This window comes from Schistocerca gregaria, chromosome 1, assembly GCF_023897955.1.
Source record: "Schistocerca gregaria isolate iqSchGreg1 chromosome 1, iqSchGreg1.2, whole genome shotgun sequence".
NCBI classification, from domain to species: domain Eukaryota; kingdom Metazoa; phylum Arthropoda; class Insecta; order Orthoptera; family Acrididae; genus Schistocerca; species Schistocerca gregaria.
In genome coordinates this window covers 844167175-844190507 of record NC_064920.1, presented here as the reverse complement: position 1 = coordinate 844190507, position 23333 = coordinate 844167175, and the positions used below count along the sequence as shown (strand labels likewise).

At 37.3% G+C, this 23333-nt stretch overlaps 1 protein-coding gene across 1 annotated transcript in view; it reads right to left on the bottom strand.

The window, feature by feature from the left end:
- LOC126272503 (C-factor-like) overlaps positions 1-21712 on the bottom strand; it is a 39303-nt gene extending 17591 nt beyond the window's left edge. Inside the window, exons 1-3 of the mRNA XM_049975397.1 lie at positions 20605-21712; positions 20395-20446; positions 8463-8656 (exon numbers count right to left, since the gene is read on the bottom strand). Coding sequence (XP_049831354.1) covers positions 8463-8656; positions 20395-20446; positions 20605-20730 — 372 coding nt within the window. The 5' untranslated portion in view covers positions 20731-21712. The remainder of the gene's footprint in view (positions 1-8462; positions 8657-20394; positions 20447-20604) is intronic.
- Positions 21713-23333: the final 1621 nt, after the last annotated feature.

Sequence of the window (23333 nt, the reverse complement as noted above, 5' to 3'; positions counted from 1 at the left end):
TGGCTTTTCAGTGGTACATTTGTATCATCAAAGAACAATACAGTTTTTAAAAGCCTTTCATGAAGTACAGGTTGAAAAACGCAGCAAACAAGTCACTGAATTTTACATCTACATCATACTTAAGTGCCTGGCAGATGGTTAATTGAACCACCTTCACAATAATTCTCTATTAGACCAATGTCAAACGCTGCACAGAGAAAGTGAACACCTATATCTTTCTGTGCAAGGCCTGATTACCCTTACATTATTATGATGATCGCTTCTCCCTGCATAGGTTGGTGTCAACAAGACATTTTGCATTCAGAGGAGAAAGTTGATGATTGAAGTTTCATGAGGATGATTGAAGTTTCATGAGAAGATTCTGCCACAACGAAAAATGCCTTTGTTTTAATTATTCCACCACAAATGCTGTATCATGTCAGTGACACACTCTCTCCTATTTCTCTATAACACAAAATGTGCAGCTCTTCTTTGAATTTTCTCAGTGTACTCCATTAATCCTATCTGGTAAGGATCTCATATCCCACAGAAGTACTTCAAAAGAGGACAGACAAACTTAGCATAGGCAGTCTCTTTAGAAGATCTGTTGCATATTCCAAGTGTTCTGTCAATAAGACACAGTGTCTGGTTCGCCTTCCCAACACTTTCTATCTGTTCTTTCCCATTGAAATCATTTGCTATTGTAATTCCTAGGCATTTAGTTGAATTTATGGCCTTTAGATTTGACTGATTTATCACGCAACTAAAATTTAAAAGGTTCTTTTTAGCACCCATGTGGATGAATTCACACTTTTCATTATTTAGAGGCTATTGCCAATTTTTGCACCATACAGATATCTTTTCTAAATTGTTTTGCAATTTATTTTAATCATCTGATGACTTTACTAGACAATATACAAGACAGCTGCTTAGATTGTCTCCTAAATCATTACACAGATAATGAACAGCAGGGGGCCTGTAACACTACCTTGGGGAATGCAAGAAATCACTTCTGTTTTTCCCGACGACTTTCTGTCAGTTACTACAAACTGTGACCTCTCTGACAGGAAATCACGAATCCATTCACATAACTGAGGCAATATTTCATAGGCACACAATTTGACTACAAGCCACTTGTGAGGTAAAGTGTGAGAAGCTTCTGGAAATCTAGAAATATGGAATCAATTTGAAATCCCTTCAGCACTCAACACTTCATGTGAGTTAAGAGGTAGTAGTGTTTCACAAAGACAATGTTTTGTAAATCCGTGGGTAGAACATACTGTCAACCCATGATACTCATGTACTGACGAAGTGACTGCTTTCAGGATGGTAGTGAGACACAGAAGCAAGGAAAGGTTATAAACATAGCCACTCCTGTAGCTCTCTTTCAATTAAGGTAATCTTAATTGTGAAGGATGCAGGCATGCAGCTCAGGGGCATCGGATAGTTTAAAATGTTTCTCCTAGAGACATGTACAGATTTATCCTCCCTGTGTTACTAGTAGTAGTTCCTCCACATGTGACCTGAACCAATGGATAGAGCTAGGGAAATAAAGAGTCCACCAAGACAAAGACATCACTTCCTGTGTGAGTCTTATACAACTGAGGTATGGCAGCTTCCCCTGAGGTTGTCCACTAATGACTCTTCTATTTCCACAGCCATCCAACCCACTGGCATGCATCATACCTTGAGGTTTAGGTTTTTTTTAAATAGAATTTTCTACCCTCTTTAGGATATGGGTAGTTAAACCAAGATTCCAGTTCTCCGAGTCACACAATGTTCCACCACCACATCACATGGTGTTCACTGGAGGTTCAGCCAACGAATGCTGAGGCCCCAGAGGTGCTCACTATTTGGCATGTCCCACGAGGCAAGTGTAGTTTTTTGAATGCCACAGACACAGTAAGCATTATCACCCTGTAGCACGTCCCCAGCCTCCCACCACACAAGCTGTAACCTGGTACTGGTAGCCACCATTTGTTTTACACCACATCACTAAGCTCTTTGTTATGTAACAAACTTTAGTTTGTTATGTTTAGATTTATGTAAAAGTACGGTGTCCTGAGTACACCACCAACTCATGTAGTAGGTTCCAAGAAAACTGATGTTTACATAATTCTGAAGTGTGTCACAAACAATAACTGAAAACTTGAAAATTGAATAATATGTGTAATCTATACTGCTACATAATGACAAGACTTTTTGTTATCAAACATCTGAAGAAGTTATTCACCAATTTACTTCAAGTTTTTAAATGGTATTCTAATAAACATTTAGACAGAAATAAGTTAAACTCTTTTTAAACAACAATGTATGGGTATTCTGTTAAAACTTTCTACGAAAAGAAATTTTTTTGCTGTGTCATGAAAATATGTAGTTTTGTTTCTTTCTTGCAATCAGCTTTAACTATAATAATCAGGCATTTAAATCATTAGACAAATTGTTTCTTCCACATATATTATTTTTTCTTATAGATAATTTTAAACAAAAATTGTTTGCACAACAAAGTGCTGTTTTGTTTTCTTCCTTGCAGTCAGTCTTAACAGAAAACAGGAACTTGTATGTATTGCTTATTGGCTTAAAACTGGAATATTACTATGCAATCTAATTATATGAATCTTTGTAATCCTACTTGTTCACAGATTAAAACCATGCAAAATACTGTCAATGAAGCTACAGTCCTCACGTATCCAACAGCCAGAGAGGTCTTTCTCACACACCATATACCAATGATCCCATCTGATTTACTCATTCATTTCAAGCAACTTCAATTCCCAATAAAGGTCTCATTTGCAATAACAATAAACAAGGCTCAAGGCTAGAGAGACGGAGATGAGATGATGGACAGAGAGGTGGAGGGGGGGGGGGGGGGGTAGAGGGGAAGAGTAATGGACACAGACAGGGTGAAGGAGCAGGAAAAGAAAGGGAGGAGGTGGTGAACAGAGGCCGGGGGAGAAGGAGATTGGGAAGAGATTAGCATCTATATCTAATTCTCAAACATGTTTAGCAATTTCATAGCATTACCAGGTTTGATAGTTGAGTACAAAAACCTTCTCTTTGAGTCAATTTTAAAGCATTTTTATTATTTTTCAAAATCATAAAATAGAAATTCTGGTAGAAAATCACAAAAACAAGGTAGACTGACAATCTCTTTTGATTAACTTAGAGATTAGGCATGTCAACATAACATTTGACATGTACCAGGTGCTATCCAAAATTTTTGGGACTGGTGCTGCCATCTGTTGAAAACCTTACCTTTGGACTAATGGTCACCATTACCCTCAAAGTAGTTCCCATCTGCACATACTCACTGATCCCAACACTTCTGCCACTGGTCAAACATTTTCTGGAAGTCCTGTCCTTTGAGGGTGTTTATCACCGCCAGCATTGGTTCTTGAATCCTCTCTTGAGTGTTGAACCAACGGCCTTTCAAATTGAGTTTCAGTTTTGGGAATAACGTGAAGTCGCAATGTGCCAAATCTGGCAAGTACGGTGGGTGAGGTACAACTGCCAAGTTGTCTTTTGCCAAAAAGATCCTGGTGAGCAAGGAAGTGAGACAGGGCGCATTGTTGTGATGCAGCAGCCAGTTTCCTGATGCCAAAGTTTGGGCCATCATTACCGCAAGTTTCCACAGAGCCATTGCAAAATGTCACAGTAGTATGTGGAATTCACTGTTTGTTTGGATGATATGAATTCTTTGTGCACAATTCCCTTGGTATCAAAGAAAACGATGATCATGCTCTTCACTTTGCTCTTCACCTGTCTCGCTTTTTTGGGTCTTGGAGAGCCTGCACTCATCCACTGGGATGATTGTTGCTTTGTCTCTGGGTCATAACCATAAATCCAGCTCTCGTTACCAGTGATAAACTGTGACAAGAAGGTCAGATGCGGTCTAACGAATGTCTGTGCATACTTCACCACACTGTGCCTTCTGATCGGCAGTTAAGATCCTTGGCACAAATTTTGCAGCAACATGATGCGTGCCCAATTCGTCAATCAACATTCGTTGACATGTTCCATAACCAATACCCATTTCATACACATGTCTTGAATGGTTCGATGTCAATCCGCATGAACCAGTTGTTGAAGTTTGACAACAATGTCTGGCGTTGTGCGGCTAATGGGCCTTCCAGTGTGAGCATCATCTTCAACATCTGTACTGCCTGCCCTGAACTGAGCATGCCACTCAAAAACACATGTACGGCTCATGCCCTGCTCCCAAACAGTTGTTTAATCATTGCAAGAGTCTCTGTAGCACTTTTCCCGAGATTCACACAGAATTTGATACACACGCACTGTTCTGTTCATGGATCCATTGTAAAATTGCCACACACCAAACACAGAGTATTACAGAAATCACAGTGGACACGCAACACGTCCTCCCAGCTAAATGCCACTCCGCACACTGCCTCATCAGATATGCAGCTCTCACCACCTAGCGGTGCAAAGATCTACTACTCCTACTTTCCAGATGGCAGCACCAGAACCAAAAATTTTGGATTCCACCTCATAAAATCATGAAGCTGTCCCAATTTTTAACTCTGAAAATGTAATACTTCAAGGTACGGTACATTATAATTACGCAAATTTGGAGGAGAAAGTCTATAACCAGCTCTATTTAAAAAGTTACAGTATTTATGTTTATTTAAGTAGTAGCTTCACATTAATCCATCTTCTCTGAAAACCTCCATAACCATGGAAAATTTGACAACTGTTTAAGATTACAATTATGAAAGTTATGACTGATTTTTTTGTTATGAGAGGGCGCTTTCTTAGCACTTGTGAGCATAGCTCAGAACACTCTGGAGCAGCCAGTTAATAGTAGTTGGCCGAGATAACATGCGTTAACTATTAGTCTTTGTGAGGAGCATGTTTAAGTCAGTCATTCATGATAAGAATCTACATTGTGAGCCTCTTATGGTTGCATTGCAGATAAAATGTCTCGGATGATAAAATTTTAGTTTTTTTAAGTTTGAAATAATTGACTGTTTGAATTATGTTTAAAAGAAACTCAGAGTAACTTCTATATAAGTGGATCTTGAATTTTGTATTTCAATTAAGCTTTTGTGGGCCAACTGTATGGTATAACATGTAGGAAGCAGAATATTACCAGAGCTTTCCATATTGAAAGTAGGTCCTTTACACGTAATTCCACTCACTATATGGAACATTTCAAATTAGAAAATCTATTTCAGTTGCACATTCCATCTCTAACAACTCCATAGGGCAAGCTATAAGTATTACTAGTAAGTTGCAACAAAAAATCCCATATGGGGACAATGTGAACGGACTTCGCATTGAAATCTCTTCCTCACTATTCAAGAATCAAGAATTTTATTCACCGTAGATCATTTTACAATGATATTGACTTTGTCATACAAGATGTCCTAGTATATACAGAATAATAAAATAAACTTCTGTCAATACATTATAGAATACATTTGGAGCATGGCAGTGTACCAAATTACAAAGGATAGCTTTTAAAAGTTAATGCAACAAGCTATCTTATAATCTAATATAATATAATATGGTATTTTATTGTTTACAGTATAAACTTTGTAATTCCACACGATTAACCACAGCACAAAATAATATGTTTAACTACAGGCAACTTTTAAATGCTTATATTCTCCTCAGGCATCTCAAAGAATTCTTTAATATCATAGAAAGGATGATCTGACAGCCAGCTGTACTACTTAATTGTAAAAGAATTTGTATCCATAGACTGAACGTGAACTGGCAGTTTATTGAACATTTTGAGTGGGTTAACTTTGTGGGAATTTCCTGTTCTCGCTAATCTGTGGCGCGGTATGTCTAAATTACCGTTAGCCCTGATGTTGTGTTTGTGTATTTCCCTTCTGGCAATAAATTCTGAAATATTATTTTTAATATAGAGTACAGACACATAGGTGTATAAATTTATAATTGTAAGTATTCTGAGTCTGGAAAAAAGAGAACGACAGTGCTCCCTATGACCTCTTTTACATATTATACGTATTCTGTCACACTTTCTGATGGACCAAAGTGGAGAGTCACAGTCATGAAAAAGAGTTGTTGCAGTCTCAAGAACAGACCAGTGATGAATGATTAATCTTATGGTAATATGTTATTGTGTTTATGTTTGTATGTTTTTGGCTAGCAGATACATGAAGAGACAAGATAAGTGGCATAAATGTAGATGCGAGATAGCAACAGGAGAATGGAAAATCCTTGGCTGACAGTCATCACCTACAGTTGAGAAGCTGGCCACTTGAATGGCCAATGACAGCCATCCACAAAAAAGAGAATTATCATTTAAAAGGGTTAAAAACATCATTCTTCTGTTGACTGAAAATAGTTCCATAGCATATTTTCTGTAAGGTCTTAGTAGCAGTGAATTGGGTCATTGATCCTGAAATGACAATATCTTTTTTGCATTGACATACTAAGTCTGCTCAGATGGAAGCCACTAACATCTGGAGGGTGACTCAACTGAAGAAAGTTCTTTTAAGTTGGACTAACCGGTGATGGAATCTAGTCTGTTGAAGAATTTAAGTTCCTGTTTAATGAAGTTCTGATCAGGGGCAGGTCACATTTAAGATTTTGTAAGAGTAAAGTAACCAAATTTGAATATAATTCTAGCTTCAAAATCCATGACTTCGAAAGGAACAGGCTGAAACAATCTTTCATGATTTGGAATGCTTACTGTTTTGTGCACAACTCAATTCTGAATCTTGGAGTAGATCAAAGAGAGATTTACGGGCATTCTGTACGGGTTAGTTTGGCATTTCAGAATATTGTTAACAAAAAGGGCTATTTTCTTGTCATATGATGCAGGTTGGTGTGAGTACCCTTGAGATTAATAGTATCAAATGCTCTACAGAAAAAAATGGCTATTTTTAGCAACTGAACATATTAAGCAGCTGGCAGAATGATCAGATTCCTTCCATAGATCCCAGTGTTTTGACTAGGTCAATTTCTATAAAGAAAAGGAACTACTGAAAACTGCAGACGGTGGTTTTACCCACTTGGTATTGATGCTGGATTGAGTTTCCACAATATCTATATACAAATGAGTGGGATAAATCAGATAGACAGAAGCCAGTGCCTGAAGGAGGTGAGATTTGAAAAATAAATTAAGGGACAGGGCAAAGGTGGTGGTGGTAATTACAGACATTTTGTTTATTTGTTAGAACAGATCAAGTGGTAGAATTAAGGGTAGAAAGGGGACTCGCTTTCAGCAAATGTATGTTGCAACTGAGAACAAAGGTCTGTACTTCATAATTACAACAACAAAAGCTTTGTCTAACTGTTTCTTACTTCCATAGCTGTTTCCCCTGCAGAAATGTAGCAGGCACTTCACCACTCTTAATTAAAAAGGATACACAAATATATGTGTATTCTACAGACAGACACATTTGTAGCAGGCTGGTTTTACTTGAAAGAGAGTGAGAACAACAGAGCTGAGAAATATTAATTGCAGTCAAATGATAACTGGAAGAATGTATTGGGAAGAAGGAAAGATGAAGTAATAAAAAGTAAAGAAAACAGAAAGAAAGGAACAGATGAAGGGAAGCATTTTTTAAAGGAAGAAGAAAAAGTTTATATGTAATTCTAGCTACAAAGGGAGTTATTGTAGGATGTAACATCTCTGATTACTGAGTGGGTTTGATCTTTGCCTTACAGCTATGTGGAGAAACAAAAGCACAAGCTTGATGTAAAAGTATTGAGAGATGTATACACAAAGTTAAAATAATATTTCAAGGAGACATATTGGGGGTAAATCAAGTGCAATAAATGCCTAAGTATTGCATCTAAAAAAAAAAAGCTGGTAGCTAGCACGATCACATACATATTGCTTTTGTTGTAGAAATAGTCAGGAAATACTAATGTAGTGTATAATTTTGTCTTTGGAGTACTCACTGAAGTCTTGCACTCATAGTAGAGCTTTCATAATTAAATATCATTCAGTATTATCCAATAGACTTATACCTATGATAACCACAGAAACAAAGCAGTATCTTTAATTCAGTAGGGGATTTGTAACTAACATTTCTAGATCATTAGAGATGAGGCACACAAGGAACTAGGAAGGTGTTACAACGTTCTGGATTTACACATTCTGGCAAAAATATGTAAAGACAGTGAAGTTGGTGGGAGGAAGGGGGGAATGACAATGTAATTTTTGGCTATAATGTACAGTGCAAAATATGTCCATTCATTCATTGCACAAGTAAACTAACAACCAACATTAAATTTGACAGTTTAATTTCGTACAAACAACCATTTGCCATCACTTAGCTGAAACAAGTATAAAAATGTGTGTCCCTGGTACTACTAAGCTTTTGTAGAAACTAATGATGAGCACAGTCATGTAGAGATAATTATGGTAACAAACTAGTTCTGTAGTTACAGGATACATATCACTACAATACTGTGTCATAAATACTAACTAGACCATTTATGCTAAGATTGTCTACCAGATATAAAAAAAAGTTTCTTACCTGGGTCAACAAGATGGGAGCAATTGTGTTGGTTTTATATATTTCAGCAAGTTCTTCTGCTTTAAGATCTGCTAGTTTAGCAGTCTTGTTTCCACTTATTCCAGCATTATTTATTAACAGATTTAGGCCTTCATCACCAACAATTCCTTCGACATCTTTTGCAAACCCCCCTAGGCTGGAAAAATCTGTAACATCTGAAATTACAAGAACATATTAACTATTTGACAGCAACATGTTTGCAGTACATATTTTAATAAGAGTTTTTTCAATTTCAATTATTGTCAGAAAAACAGAATTTGGAAGCTTTTTTTTAATTAGGAGACAAATCAGATTCAAAGCTGAAAATTTCAGCATTAGCTTCTTTAGCTCACAATTGAGCAATGGTAAACTATTTACAAGTTGGGCATTAGGGGAGCATCCAATTCCAGCTGACTGCTTTGACCTGTGAAATCATAATTATGGCAGATACACCTACTTCCAACATATATAACATATTGACAATGTCATCACTACATGCACATGACAACAAATGCGAACAAAAATAAAACTGGCACAAGAACTTCTCACTCCAAAAAATAAAATGAAACTAATGGGGCAACTGTGAGAAAAAGGGGATTAAGGGCAGAGACAATCTAAATATATAACAATGCAAAAGACTGCACAATTCCAAAACAAATATTATCAATAATAAAAAAAACCTCAAGTTACCACATAACGCTACAGTCACAAAACCAACAGGAATCGTACACTTCACTCAACCTATATAGCTCAAACAAAACCCACAATACGAAAAACATGACACCCTCAACTATGAAAAACAGAATCAGACATTTCCCTTGACCTATATAGCTCTTGATACCTCTTGGAAAACCAAAAATAAAAAAACAACAAATTTTGCACACTTACATAACTCACAAAACAACACTGACACTTAAGCCCCAACAACACAGAAACCCAAAAATCCCCATATTCACGAGATCAATTAAAACACAACCAACATATCATAAATGAAAAACAGACAAAACATCACAATTACTATAGAACAACACACACACACACACATACACACCAAACTAATCAGACGTAACAAAAAAAACCTCACTGAAAACAAAGATTCCAAACAAATGATTCCAAATCCATGTTGCAGCAATGACTATCCAGACTCAAATAAACTCACGTTACCAGTGATAACCAAAATTTAAATGAACCCAATACCACACGCTAAACTTAGCACAACATCCAACACCAGAGAGTGCCATCGAATACAACAACACAACATCTACAAACACAAACCAACCCAAAAATACCATGCCATGGGACTTCACACACTACACTGTCATTACATAATGGGTCAAAACAGACAGGTGGAATCAGATGCTTACAATGATGCACAAGCTTCTGCTCATGATCATCATGACAAATTGCAGTAGCCACCAGAAAGATCGCGGGAGGCACACATCGGCACGGCGCGTCACGGACAGTAGTTGCCACAAGTAAAGTCCCGTCCACCAGAGAGCACACAAGAATTCGGCTGCACCCTCTGCCAGTAGAACAAGAACAACTCAGGCAGCACGGGCCGTGCCCAGTCAGTTTTACATCGGGCATGCCTAGCAGACAGTTCCTGGTCTACACTATGTGAAGTGCGACGGACAACGTGAATCATGTTAACACATAAATCAATACACATTAGCAACTACGTACTGGTATAAGAAAAGAACTGATACATGCTTGAAGATTGACAGCTCACTCTTTACACAGACCACAAACTGCTGATATGCATTTTCCACCCAGAATCTGAGAAAGCATATCATACCAGCTACAACATCAAGACTATACAGCTCAATTTACTACTGATGTCAGGTGTGTTAATGGTGTACAGAGTATACCAGCATATGTCCTTTCTAACAATGAAGTGTGTTAATGGTACACGGAGTATACCAGCACATGTCCTTTCTAACAATGAGGTCACGGCAAAATAATCAAATTCTGGATCACTTTCAAGTGCATAGGAGGAGGATGAAGAATTAAAGTTACTCTTTTCTTCTTTATCCTGCATGCAACTTCTGCACATAAGCATACCAGACTCAAACTCAATGTCTCATATCCACTGGACATCTGTTTACTACCACAGAGTTGTGACATCAGGCCATTTCTTCACTTCACAATCTCTCATATCCAGGACTTCAAATGACAATATATTGCTTGGCCGAATACAGAAAAGGACTGCTTGAATTATATCTGGCAGTGAGATGCTTGCCAGCTGAAATAGCATATAACCTCCCCTCCCCCCCACTCCCTATTAGGAAACTTTTGTTCTGCCAAACAAATAATTTGAGCATGTCTACATATATACTGTTGGACCACTGCCACCATCAAAGACCTGTGCATACATGATGTGACATTTAAGTTGATCGAGTCTCCATATGATGAGCCCTTTCAAGTCCTCTGTGAAAAAATAATTGATAACAAGACATAAGTTTTGACTACCATGATCTCAATTAATGGGTTAAAACCAGCTTTCACTGCAGTGGAAATGTATGCCCGGGAAACTAAGAAGGTCAGACATTACACATAAGTAGCACCCAGGCAGTCTGACTGTGCTCCACTAGCGATTCATTTTAACCCCAAATACTACTGATATGTGCAGTTGTGTTTAGGATTGAGGTAAGGTCAACACCTCTTGGTTGATATAAAGACTCTCTCTCATTATCAAATTTCAATGGTGACAAATAAAATTCCATTCCTATGGCTTTTCCTATATTGATTGTGAATGTTAATTATAATTTCTGATATAAAGTAATGTTGTAAACCCAGCAAATGGGAAACTTTCTTTGTCTCTTGAGTTTATGACACTTTAGGTGATTATGTAGTCAAAGTCTCGAATTGAAAACTTGTCTACTGTAGTGACTTGTGTTGGCTGCATCTGGTAGTAGTTGAAGGAGGTTGTTCAGGGGACACTGCCTCTGTTTCTAGTTAGCAGTCTACTTGTCTGATTCACATTTTTGCTTTTGTTCTCAAAATGCTGTCAGTTATTCTGTGTGAGCTGATGCCAACCTGGACAAACAGGAGTAATATTCTACCAGTTATCAGTGTTGACGTGGCACTTCTTCTCACTAGACTTCAGAGTATTCTTATGCCATTTCTGCTGGCCCCCATTTCCTTCTGCCATTCCTGATGGCATGCAGCTTTACTGTATGGTTAAATGATGATGGCATCCTCTCGGGTAAAATATTCTGGGGGTAAAATAGGGCAGGGACTACTCAGGAGGCTGTCGTTATCAGGAGAAAGAAAACTGGCATTCTACGGATCAGAGCGTGGAATGTCAGATCCCTTAATCGGGCAGGTAGCTTAGAAAATTTAAAAAGGGAAATGGATAGGTTAAAGTTAGATGTAGTGGGAATTAGTGAAGTTCGGTGGCAAATAGGGGTAATGCAAGAGTAGGTTTGATAATGAATAAAAAATAGGAGTGCGGGTAAGCTACTACAAACAGCATAGTGAATGCTTTATTGTGGCCAAGATAGACACGAAGCCCATGCCTACTACAGTAGTACAAGTTTATATGCCAACTAGCTCTGCAGATGATTAAGAAATTGAAGAAATGTATGATGAAATAAAAGAAATTATTCAGATAGTAAAGGGAGATGAAAATTTAATAGTCATGGGTGACTGGAATTCGATAGTAGGAAAAGGAAGAGAAGGAAACATAGTAGGTGAATATGGATTGGGAGTAAGAAATGAAAGAGGAAGCTGCCTGGTAGAATTTTGCACAGTGCATAACTTAATCATAGCTAACACTTGGTTCAAGAATCATGAAAGAAGGTTGTATACATGGAAGAAGCCTGCAGATACTAGAAGGTATCAGATAGATTATATAATGGTGAGAAAGAGATTTAGGAACCAGGTTTTAAATTGTAAGACATTTCCAGGGGCAGATGTGGACTCTGACCACACCAAACTCTATTGGTTATGAACTGTAGATTAACACTGAAGAAACTGCAAAAAGATGGGAATTTAAGGAGATGGGACCTGGATAAACTGACTAACCCCAGAGGTTTGGCAGAGTTTCAGGGCGAGCATAAGGGAACAGTTGACAAGAATGGGGGAGAAAAGCACAGTAGAATAAGAATGGGTAGCTTTGGGGGATGAAGTAGTGAAGGCAGCAGAGGATCAAGTAGGTGCAAAAAGCTATTTAGGAAAGAAAGGGTACAACTCTACTGTCAAGTTTATAGAGGTATTTCATTTTTTAGACACAGTCCTTACAGTGACAGGTAGAAAGTTTATTGTCCAGACCAGTATAGTGACACACTTATAAGATATTCTCATGAACATTATGGAATTGTGATTCATTCAAATGTATTCAACAAATTCAGGAAAACATATTTTCACAGCATTGCCAGAAGACGCTGAAAGTTTTTGCTATTTGTGATAGAAGTCAAAGGGTAAAGATTAGCATCAAAATTGGTAGAGGTTATATGCAAAGTGTAATACCAAATAAGCAAATGCACTTATTAGACATTGACTTGTTTGGCAAATTTCAAGAGCTATCAGTAGTTTTCAATATATATTTGTCATGGTAGATTTACTCTGTAAACACATAAATCTTTACTCTCTGAAGAAAGCAACTAGCAAAGAAAATCAGCTTTAAAATCGCAAAAGACTATTTTCACACAGCAGGCCTAACTAAAGCAATTTTATCTGATAATGGAAGTCAGTTCACATTGAAAGTATGGATACAATTTATTGAAGGCTACAACCTAAAACATACGATTATCTCCTCTTACTCACAAAGTTGTAAACAACTGAACAATACATGAGAAAAATAAACCATTTACATAGAACCTATTGCAGTAAGAATCATTCAAATTGGTTTGACTATATCACTAGTTTTGAAGATGTACTTAAGGGGAGGTTTACTATCTTTTGATTCAAAAAATCGATTTTTTTAACTTGCATTTTTGGATCCATAAAAGTGTTTAGAATCCACCCCTGAAACGGTTTTTCTGGATACGGAGTGGAAATGTTTGTTATTAGCGGTTGAACAACAAAATGCACCTGCCTGAAATCGGCCTTTTTCACACACAAGTTTTTTTTTTTTTTTTTTTTTTTTTTTTTTTTTTTTTTTTTTTTAGGAGGACGAGTTATTGTACCGGTGCTTGGGAGGAAATACACAAAATTCAAATGAAAGTTTGAATGCATGTGTTTGGAAGTTAGCCCCCAAGCATTTGCATTCTGGTGTGAAGACTGTGGAGATTGTGAATTTCCTGGCAGTGAGCAGCTTCAATGAAGAGTATTCAGCAATTCTGAAGACCATGACAACAATGGACATCACCCTGGGACTGCATTCCACGCAGTTTGCCAAGCATTCAGACGACCACCAGAGTGCACATTGACAAGAAAATGAACTGGCCTTCACATATTATTGATCTCTGTAAGAGGCTTAGCTCTACTACCTATGCGTTACGTGTTGTCACTACATGTGTTGAACCTAACGCTGCAAAAGTGGCATACTATGGCTATTTTCATTCTCTCATTGAGTACGGAATTATTTTTTGGAGCAACCAGCCATTAGCCAGGAAAGTCTTCGTGGCACAGAAGTGAGCTTTAAGAATTATATGTGGACTGCGCCCAAGAGACTTGTGTAGAAATAGATGTTTTTCTCTCATGTGTTTTGTTTGTAAAAATATAGAGATATTTCAACCAAACAGTAGTTATCATGAGCACAACACACAGAGGAAGAATGACATACACAGCGAGCTCAGAAATTTGAGCTTGGTGCAAAAGGGTGTCCACTACACTGAAGCAAAACTCTTCAATGCTCGTTCTCCTGAAATAAAGACAAGGATTCATAACAAGTGTAATTCATGAAAGCACTAAAAATATTTCTGCTACAAAAAGCTTTTTACAGTCTAGATGAATTTCTAACTAAATAAAATGTAATATTTTAATATTGTACTGTATAATTACAAGTAGACATAATGCCACTAAGAATGTTATTTAACCCGAGCTCTTGAAGCCTCAGAACATGTCCTACCAACCGATCACTCCTTCTTCTCAAGTTGTGCCACAAACTCCTCTTCTCCCCAATTCTATTCAGTACCTCCTCGTTAGTTATGTGATCTACCCATCTAATCTTCAGCATTCTTCTGTAGCACCACATTTTGCAAGCTTCTATTCTCTTCTTGTCTAAACTATTTATTGTCCATGTTTCATTTCCATACATGGCTACACTCCATACAAATACTTTCAGAAATGACATACTGACACTTAAATCTATACTCGATGTTAACAAATTTCTCTACTTCTGAAACGCTTTCCTTGCCATTGCCAGTCTACATTTTATATCCTCTCTACTTCGACCATAATCAAATAATTTGGTCCCAAATAGCAAAACTCCTTTACTACTTTCAGTGTCTCATTTCCTTATCTAATTCCCTCGGCATCACTCGACTTAATTCACTACATTCCACTATCCTCGTATTGCTTTTGTTGATATTCATCTTACATCCTCCTTTGAAGTTACTGATCCATTCCGTTCAACTGCTCTTCCAAGTCCTTTGCTGTCTCTGACAGAATTACAATCTCATCAGCGAACCTCAAAGTTTTTATTTGTTCTCCATGGATTTTAATACCTACCTCGAATTTTTCTTTTGTTTCCTTTACTGCTTGCTCGATATACAGATTGAATAGCATCGGGGAGAGGCTACACCCCTGTCTCACTCCCTTCCCAACAGCCGCTTCCCTTTCATACACCTCGACTCTTATAACTGCCATCTAGTTTCAGTACAAATTGTAAATAGCCTTTTGCTCCCTGTATTTTACCCCTGCCACCTTTACAATTTGAAAGAGAATATGCCAGCCAACACTGTCAAAAGCTTTCTCTAAGTCTAGAAATGCTAGAAATGGAGGTTTGCCTTTCCTTAATCTTTCTTCTAAGATAAGTCGTAGGGTCAGTATTGCCTCACGTGTTCCAACATTTCTACGTAATCCAAACTGATCTTCTCTGAGGTCGGCTTCTACCAGTTTTTCCATTCGTCTGTAAAGAATTCGTGTTAGTATTTTGCAGCTGTGACTTATTAAAATGGTAGTTCGGTAATTTTCACATCTGTCAACACCTGCTTTCTTTGGGATTGGAATTATTACATTCTTCTTGAAGTCTGAGGGTACTTCGCCTGTCTCATACTTCTTGCCCACCAGATGGTACAGTTTTGTCAGGACTGGCTCTCCCACGGCCGTCAGTAGTTCTTATGGAGTATTGTCTACTCCAGGGCCTTGTTTCGACTCAGGTCTTTCAGTGCTCTGACAAACTCTTCATGCAGTATTATATCTCTCATTTCTTCATCTACATCCTCTTCCATTTCCATAATATTGTTCTCAAATACATCAACCTTGTATAGACCCTTTATATACTCGTTCCACCTTTCTGCTTTTCCTTCTTTGCTTAGAACTGGGTTTCCATGTGAGCTCTTGATATTTATGCAAGTGTTTCTCTTTTCTCCAAAGGTCTCTTTAATTTTCCTGTAGGCAGTATCTACCTTACCCCTAGTGAGATAAGCCTCTACAGCCTTACATTTGTCCTTTAGCCATCCCCGCTTAGCCATTTTGCACTTCCTGTCGATCTCATTTTTGAGACGTTTGCATTCCTTTTTGCCTGCTTCATTTACTGCATTTTTATAGTTTCTCCTTTCATCAATTAAATTCAATATTTCTTCTGTTACCCAAGGATTTCTATTAGCCCTCGTCTTTCTACCTACTTGATCCTCTGCTGCCTTCACTACTTCATCCCTCAGAGCTATCCAATCTTCTTCTGCTGTATTTCTTTCCCCCATTCAAGACAATTGTTCCCTTATGCTCTCCCTGAAGCTCTGTACAATCTCTGGTTCTTTCAGTTTATCCAGGTCCCATCTCCTTAAATTCCCACTTTTTTGCAGTTTCTTCAGATTTAATCTACAGTTCATAACCAATAGATTGTGGTCAGAGTCCACATCTGCCCCTGGAAATGTCTTACAATTTAAAACCTGGTTCCTAAATCTGTCTTACCATTATATAATCTATCTGATACCTTCTAGTATCTCCAGGATTCTTCCATGTGTACAACCTTGTTTTATGATTCTTGAACCAAGTGTTAGCTATGATTAAGTTATGCTCTGTGCAAAATTCTACCAGACGGCTTCCTCTTTAATTTCTTACCCCCGATCATTATTCACCTACTATGTTTCCTTCTCTCCCTTTTCTTACTCTCAAATTCCAGTCACCCGCAACTATTAAACTTTCATCTCCCTTCACTACCTGAATTATTTATTTTATTTCACCCTACATTTCATCAATTTCTTCATCATCTGCAGAGCTAGTTGGCATATAAACTTGTACTACTGTAGTAGGTGTGGGCTTCGTTTCTATTTTGGCCACAATAATGCGTTCACTATGCTGTTTGTATACTAATAATGATAACGAAAAATGATTTGTGCCCTACTCTTTGCTGATAGTTGTGGTTGGTAGCAGGAATAGCATAAGCCTTTTATACAGGCTCATTACTGTAAATCAACATTTTTCCCCAAGGGAAAACTGTTCTAAACGCAGGATCTTCGTTACTTTTACTGTAACTAGTTCTGTTAACATTCTGCTTCCTTTCATACTACAATCAATCAAACAATCAGCCTCTTTATTCATCCGTTAACAATATACATTGTATGGATGTAGTCAATTACTATATAGCTTCTTACCTTTAATTTGTTTCAAAATGTGAATAATAAATACAAATATTTTATATCAGTATATATAAATAATATTAATTTTCCATATTCAGATATTCTTCAATGCTATAAAAACTGTGTGTTTGTAAAAACTGTTTAAGACCTACCTTGAATTTATGACATTCTTTAATTTTCTTTATTGTAGAAAGCAATGCACTAAAAAGTATTTTGGGTTGGTAGTTTACACTTTTTTGGTATAAGCTCCTTTGTGGGTGTCTCAGTGAAAATCATCCCTGTTCCTTGTTTCATGGTTACGAATCTGATTATTTAATGTTGAAAATTCCTGGTGAGTTTTCAGAAATCATACACATTCATAAATGTATAAGCTAGGAAGAGTCATTATTTTGAATTCTTTAAATATTTCCCTTCATGACACTCTGCAAGGTACCCCTTTCATTATTCTAATAGTCTTTTTTGAAGTTTGAAAGCTTGTTTTGCCGTACCTGTATTTCCCCAGAAGATCACACCATATCTTAGCAAACTGTTTATGTAAGCTTAATAGGCACACAGCAATGATTCAGTGTTTCAACATTCCAGAAGCATTCTTAGCACATAGCAGCATTTACTTACTTTTTTACTCAAAATTTCTACATGCTTTTCCCATCTCAAGTGCTCAGCCACCGATATACCGAGGAATTTTGTGCAAGGAGCTTGTGCAATAACACAGTTCCCTAACTCAGCTTTTACTCTTCTTCTAGCTTTACTTTTAATATTACTGAAACTCATCAATACTGTTTTATCCTTATTTATGATCAAAGCATTATCACTAAACCATTTTCCTGCCACATTTATTGACCTAGAGACACTCTGCTGCAGATCATCCATTATAAAAATCCTAGTGTCATCAGTGAACATCACCGTTTCTGCAACTGTCAGATGGTTTGGGAAATCGTTTATGTACACCAAGAACAACAGAGGGCCTAACACGGAATCCTGGGGCACTCCATAGCTAGTTTTTTTGAAATCTGAAAGATACTCTTTGCCTTTGTGACGTATTTGTACTTTCTGTTGTCTGTCAGAGAGATAAGACTTGAACCATTTGAAGGCAAGTCCCCGGACCCCATAACATTCTAATTTCATAAGCAATAAGTCATGGCTGATTAAATCAAATGCTTTAGATAAAGCTAAGAACATTCCACAGCTTAATTCGTTCTTGTCCAAGGCATTTAGAACCATTTTCATGAATTGGAAGACTGCTGTTTCTTTTGATCTATTCTTTCTAAACCCATCTTGAGCATTAGTCAGTATTTTATTTTTATTCAGTGAGTCAGCCCGCCTTTCATACATTAGTCTTTCAGTTACTTTAGAGAAACCTGACAGTAATGACACAGGCCTATAATTATTTATGTCAGTTGTACTATCTTTATTATGGAGAGTTTTAGTTTTGATGGGAACACCCCTGTCCTGAAAGAAGTATTAATAATGTCAGTTAGGTGAGTATCTATACGGGTAGAACTATGTTTGATTACCTTGTCTGGAATTCCATCAGTCCCACAAGACATTTTCTTTTGTAGTTTATTAATAGCATTTGTAACTTCACATTCTGTTACTGGATACAGAAACACTGTCTTTTCACAAGTTGGTACTTTTATGTTTTTGTTGTTTGAATTGCACAGACTTTTAATTAGGTTTAGTGCTATGTTCACATAATGTTCATTGAATATATTGGCTACCTGTTGACCATCTTCTATCACTTTACTCTCACTTTTAATTTTGAAATTATGGGTCTTGGTTTTACATTTTCCTAAGCTATTGTTTATAAGCTTCCAAATCGATTTTGATTTATTGCTTCCATTATTAATGTATGAATCACTGGTTACCCTTTTTGCTGGCTGTAAAACTTTCCTATAGACCCTTCTATATTTCCTATAGTATGGTTTTATTGTTGTATTTATTTTAGCTTAGGTTTCTAAGGGTGGTTGCTAATTTTTTAATCCCTTATGTTACCCATGTGTTTGTCTTCTCACTGCCTTTAATTCTTTTTAACAGGAATGCTACACCGTAGCAATTTTTAATATCAGTGAGAAAACTGTCATACTCTCTGTCTGCATCATCAGTTTGTTCTATGCCCCACTGCACCCTTTTTAGCATACTATTAAATACCCTTATGTTGTTTGCATATTTTTCAGTGACTGTGTATTTCTTATTGTTCTCATTACTTATCATCATTTTTAAAGCCATATGGTCAGAAAAGCCTGTATCTATTACTTCAACATTGTACTCATAGCTCTGTTTGTTGGTAAATATCTGATGAAGTGTTGTTTCAGACCCATCCCCAAATCTGGTAATTTCCTGCACTGTAGGTTGCATGTTGTATGTGTTAAACAGATTTAATAATTGTACCTTGTTCTTAATGCTTTTGTTAAAATTAATGTTAAAGTCACCAAGAACTATTGTGCATTTTGACCTGCCTCTCAATTCATTTCAAAGATCATCTATATAATATAAGAATTGGGTAAAGTCACCTGATGGGGACCTATAGATGCAAGCAATGATAGTTTGACAGTGTGTAAGTTTGCAAATACAACATTCAAATTATTTTTCTGCGCACTTCACCTTGCTAAGTTTTACCTCCTTAGATTTAACATTAATTCTAACATAGATGCATACACCTCCACATTTATAAGTTTCCCTGCAAAATCTACTTATTAAATCAAAGTCTGGTATATTTGCTGCACAAATCTGAGTGTCCTGAATCCAGTGCTCACTAATGAACAGCACAGAAACCTCCTTAAGGTTCCAGTTAAAAAATACTTCCAGCTCACACATTTTGTTGCCTAGTCCTTGTACATTAATATGTTTCTATTATTTTATTGGTACGTTAACGAGCATTTTGTGTAAAGTTGATTGACCACAGATTACTAACTCTTGTAAAATATATGACTGCAATTGTTACCAATTTGTGTGTCGATATAAGTAGCTAAACAGTTTATTTTGCATGTGACATACCACAGGAGACTTTATAAAAGCAAATAATTAATGCACAAACTACAAGTTATGATTCCTTTTAATAATATGTGGAGTAAAATTTGTGGTACGATGGTTTGGTAATAATGCGACTCTTCCGCCGCCGCCGCCCGCCCCCCCCCCCCCCCTTCCCCGGAAATTGGTGTTCCGCGGTTAACTGGGAGATAGAAGAAGCGGAAATTATAGACGTGCAGGTACGTTTTTAGATCACCTACCTAACTTTAACACGTGGATAGATTTATGTTTCTTAGACAGTTCTTGAAGAGCCTGAAAGAGAAAGAGATACATCCCATGATTATACACAGAAGGGGGAAAAATTACAATTTTTATAGTTCACGTAGAGACATGTTTCTGTAGCTACGCCTATTGCGATTTCCTTGCTACATCTTTTAAAATTACTATGATAAAACATTGTGGAACATTACCCTTGCTTCCTCCGGTTTGCGACATGTTGCAATTATGAATTCTGGGGCTGATTTGTGGGCAGTCAGTTGCTTTACCAGCTCGAGACCAATGCCTCTGCTACAACCAGTAATCAGCACCGACCTCATTTGACTGTTTTTATTGCTAAAATTTATAAGAAAGATAACAGACTGATTTCGTACAGGATAATGCTGTTCACAGTTGAATGGCAGACGCCCACTAATTTCACTTTTTTTGTCGTACTAGAAACCTACCAAACTCGTTCAATTACGCAAGAGCGAGGCCTTCAGGCTACTTAGATTACTGTCAGTCTAGTTAATATCTACCTCCGTAGCGCGCAAATTCATTGTATGACCTTGAGGTGGAAAGTGTGCAGCATTTGTCGTTTACTGACGATCAACTAAAATGATGCCCATTCGTGGTTGTAGGTTGTAACGCATCCCAGCCTTAATGATCCTGCATTCATTTCTCTGTTTGTTATTCGTTAAAACAATTTCCACAAAACCGCGGTTTCTGTCAAAGTCTTAATAACGTCTTTAATGTTTGAGCTGGTGTTACTAGCCACTCGTATATTACATTGTCTTTTAATTTTATTAGTAGCATACAAATGTTGTTAGCTGCCGTGTATACTATTAGCATATTTCATATGGATAATTTTCTCAGATATTAAAGAACAGTCATTTTTTTCTTGGCAGACTTCAAGTCCCATTTACGTGAACCTGTAGAAACAGACACGCATCTGTCACCAGTGGTGGCAGAAAAAGGTAGTCAATTGACTGAGCATTTGAGCAACTTTGCAGGAGAAACGAGGCACGCCTCCTTGAAGCAGAATAGCCACCAAACTCATGATTCATTTTATCTCACACCAAGCAACATTGACAGTGGGCGATACAGGTACTGGGTTATGGTAACCTTTCTTCTTCGAGAAAGAGTTGTGTGTTACGCTCAGACAAATCAGGAACTGGCTTCAGCGCTCATTGTTTCACAATGAATCTGAACACATCGAGAAATAATGAAGGACGCCAATCGCAAGGTTGGTACTTGGTAGCGGGTGTACAGAAAAGAAAACACTACAAAAATTAACAATTAACAAAGAATCGCGATATCGATAAGAAGTCATCGATGTTATTAAGAAGTCTCTATCGATATGTAATCGTCGATAGCCAATAACACTCGATCCTAATCTTATCATTGTTTTGGGATCTACTCATACATTATATACGTTTGCATACGTTTTTCGTATTTTCTCGCTTTTCATGATTGCCAACGAAATTTTCATTGCAGTGAGTAAGATGATACTAATACATTTATTCCGGCTAAAATGTAGAGTTTGCAGTATCTGTTATTAACGTGCCAACAAATTTGTGTAACTACTGTTGCACGTACACAATTTGTGGAGAAGAATGCTCTAGTTATTAAGACTACGAAGACTCTGGGAAAGAAGCAACACTATACAAAGCAGAATTACATACTCATTCCGTGAAGAAGTAATAAAACCGAATGCCAATCCTTTCAGAAGCCTCTTCGCCAATTCTGTCCACACAGGTTGCTGCAAATTTTACATAGTTGCACACCTTTCGCTTTGACGTCAACTGATATCATGTGGGCGGGTATAAATGTTATAGTGATGGTTATGGTCTTAGAGCTGTGACAATATTTAAATATGGGGAAGAGTAAATCCAAATATTGGATCAGAAAATAGATTACGCACAGGGATAAATCAAGGGAAACAAATACATTTCTAGAAGAAATAACACGAATAGACGAAAATGCTATCTGCAATGGCAAACTAACCAACTGCTGGCATGTAAATAGGAGGATTGTAACTTTAATAGTAGCAACTACTTATTTACAGCTCGTACAAATAAAATAAAAACACATTGAAATCGAATGGCGTAGAACAGCAATTACTGCACTATATCTGCGACAGAATGCTCGTGTTTCGAAATACTGCCACCAGGGAGAATGGTGGTTGGAAAGTGGCGCAACAAAAAAGGCTCTGAGCACTATGGGACTTAACATCTGAGGTCATCAGTCCCCCAGAACTTAGAACTAGTTAAACTTAACTAACCTAAGGACATCACACACATCCATGCCCGAGGCAAGATTCGAACCTGCGACCGTAGCGGCCGGCGCATCAAAATGTTAATACAAGTGGCGTTAATACAAGTGGCGTTAAATACAAGTGGCGTTAAATACAAGTGGCGTGACAAAAGTTGCGTCTCTTAAGTTGCACCACTGAAATCTGCATTTCGCATTTGCAACTGCAGTGCAGTTCCATTATCCCACTCTCTGTGGAGACACTTTTGTTGTGTGAATGAACCCTGTTTAAGTGTGAGAGGGTATGGGAAAGTGGATGCGAAGAAAAATAAAGCAGACTAGAACAAAATATTTAAATCTTGCAGTTGACACACAGATACGCCATCAGGGATAAATTATACTTGACTCCACAAGACATAATGTGACGAAATCAAATTCTGTTACATATGAAACAAAAACAAATGTGGAATGCTTAACAGAGTTACGGATGTGAGAAAAAAAGTGGCAGAATACGAGCAACAATGCAGTTCAAAGAGTACAATACACACAAGAAGTCGTAGTCATAAAAACAGTGGAACGAAATCACTTTCTCTTTACTACAAGGTTAAAACAAATATGGACAACTTTAAATCAATATAAGAACTAAATAAGGAAGGGCTGATAAGCTTGCAGTGCTCCAAGTGGCCTAGCA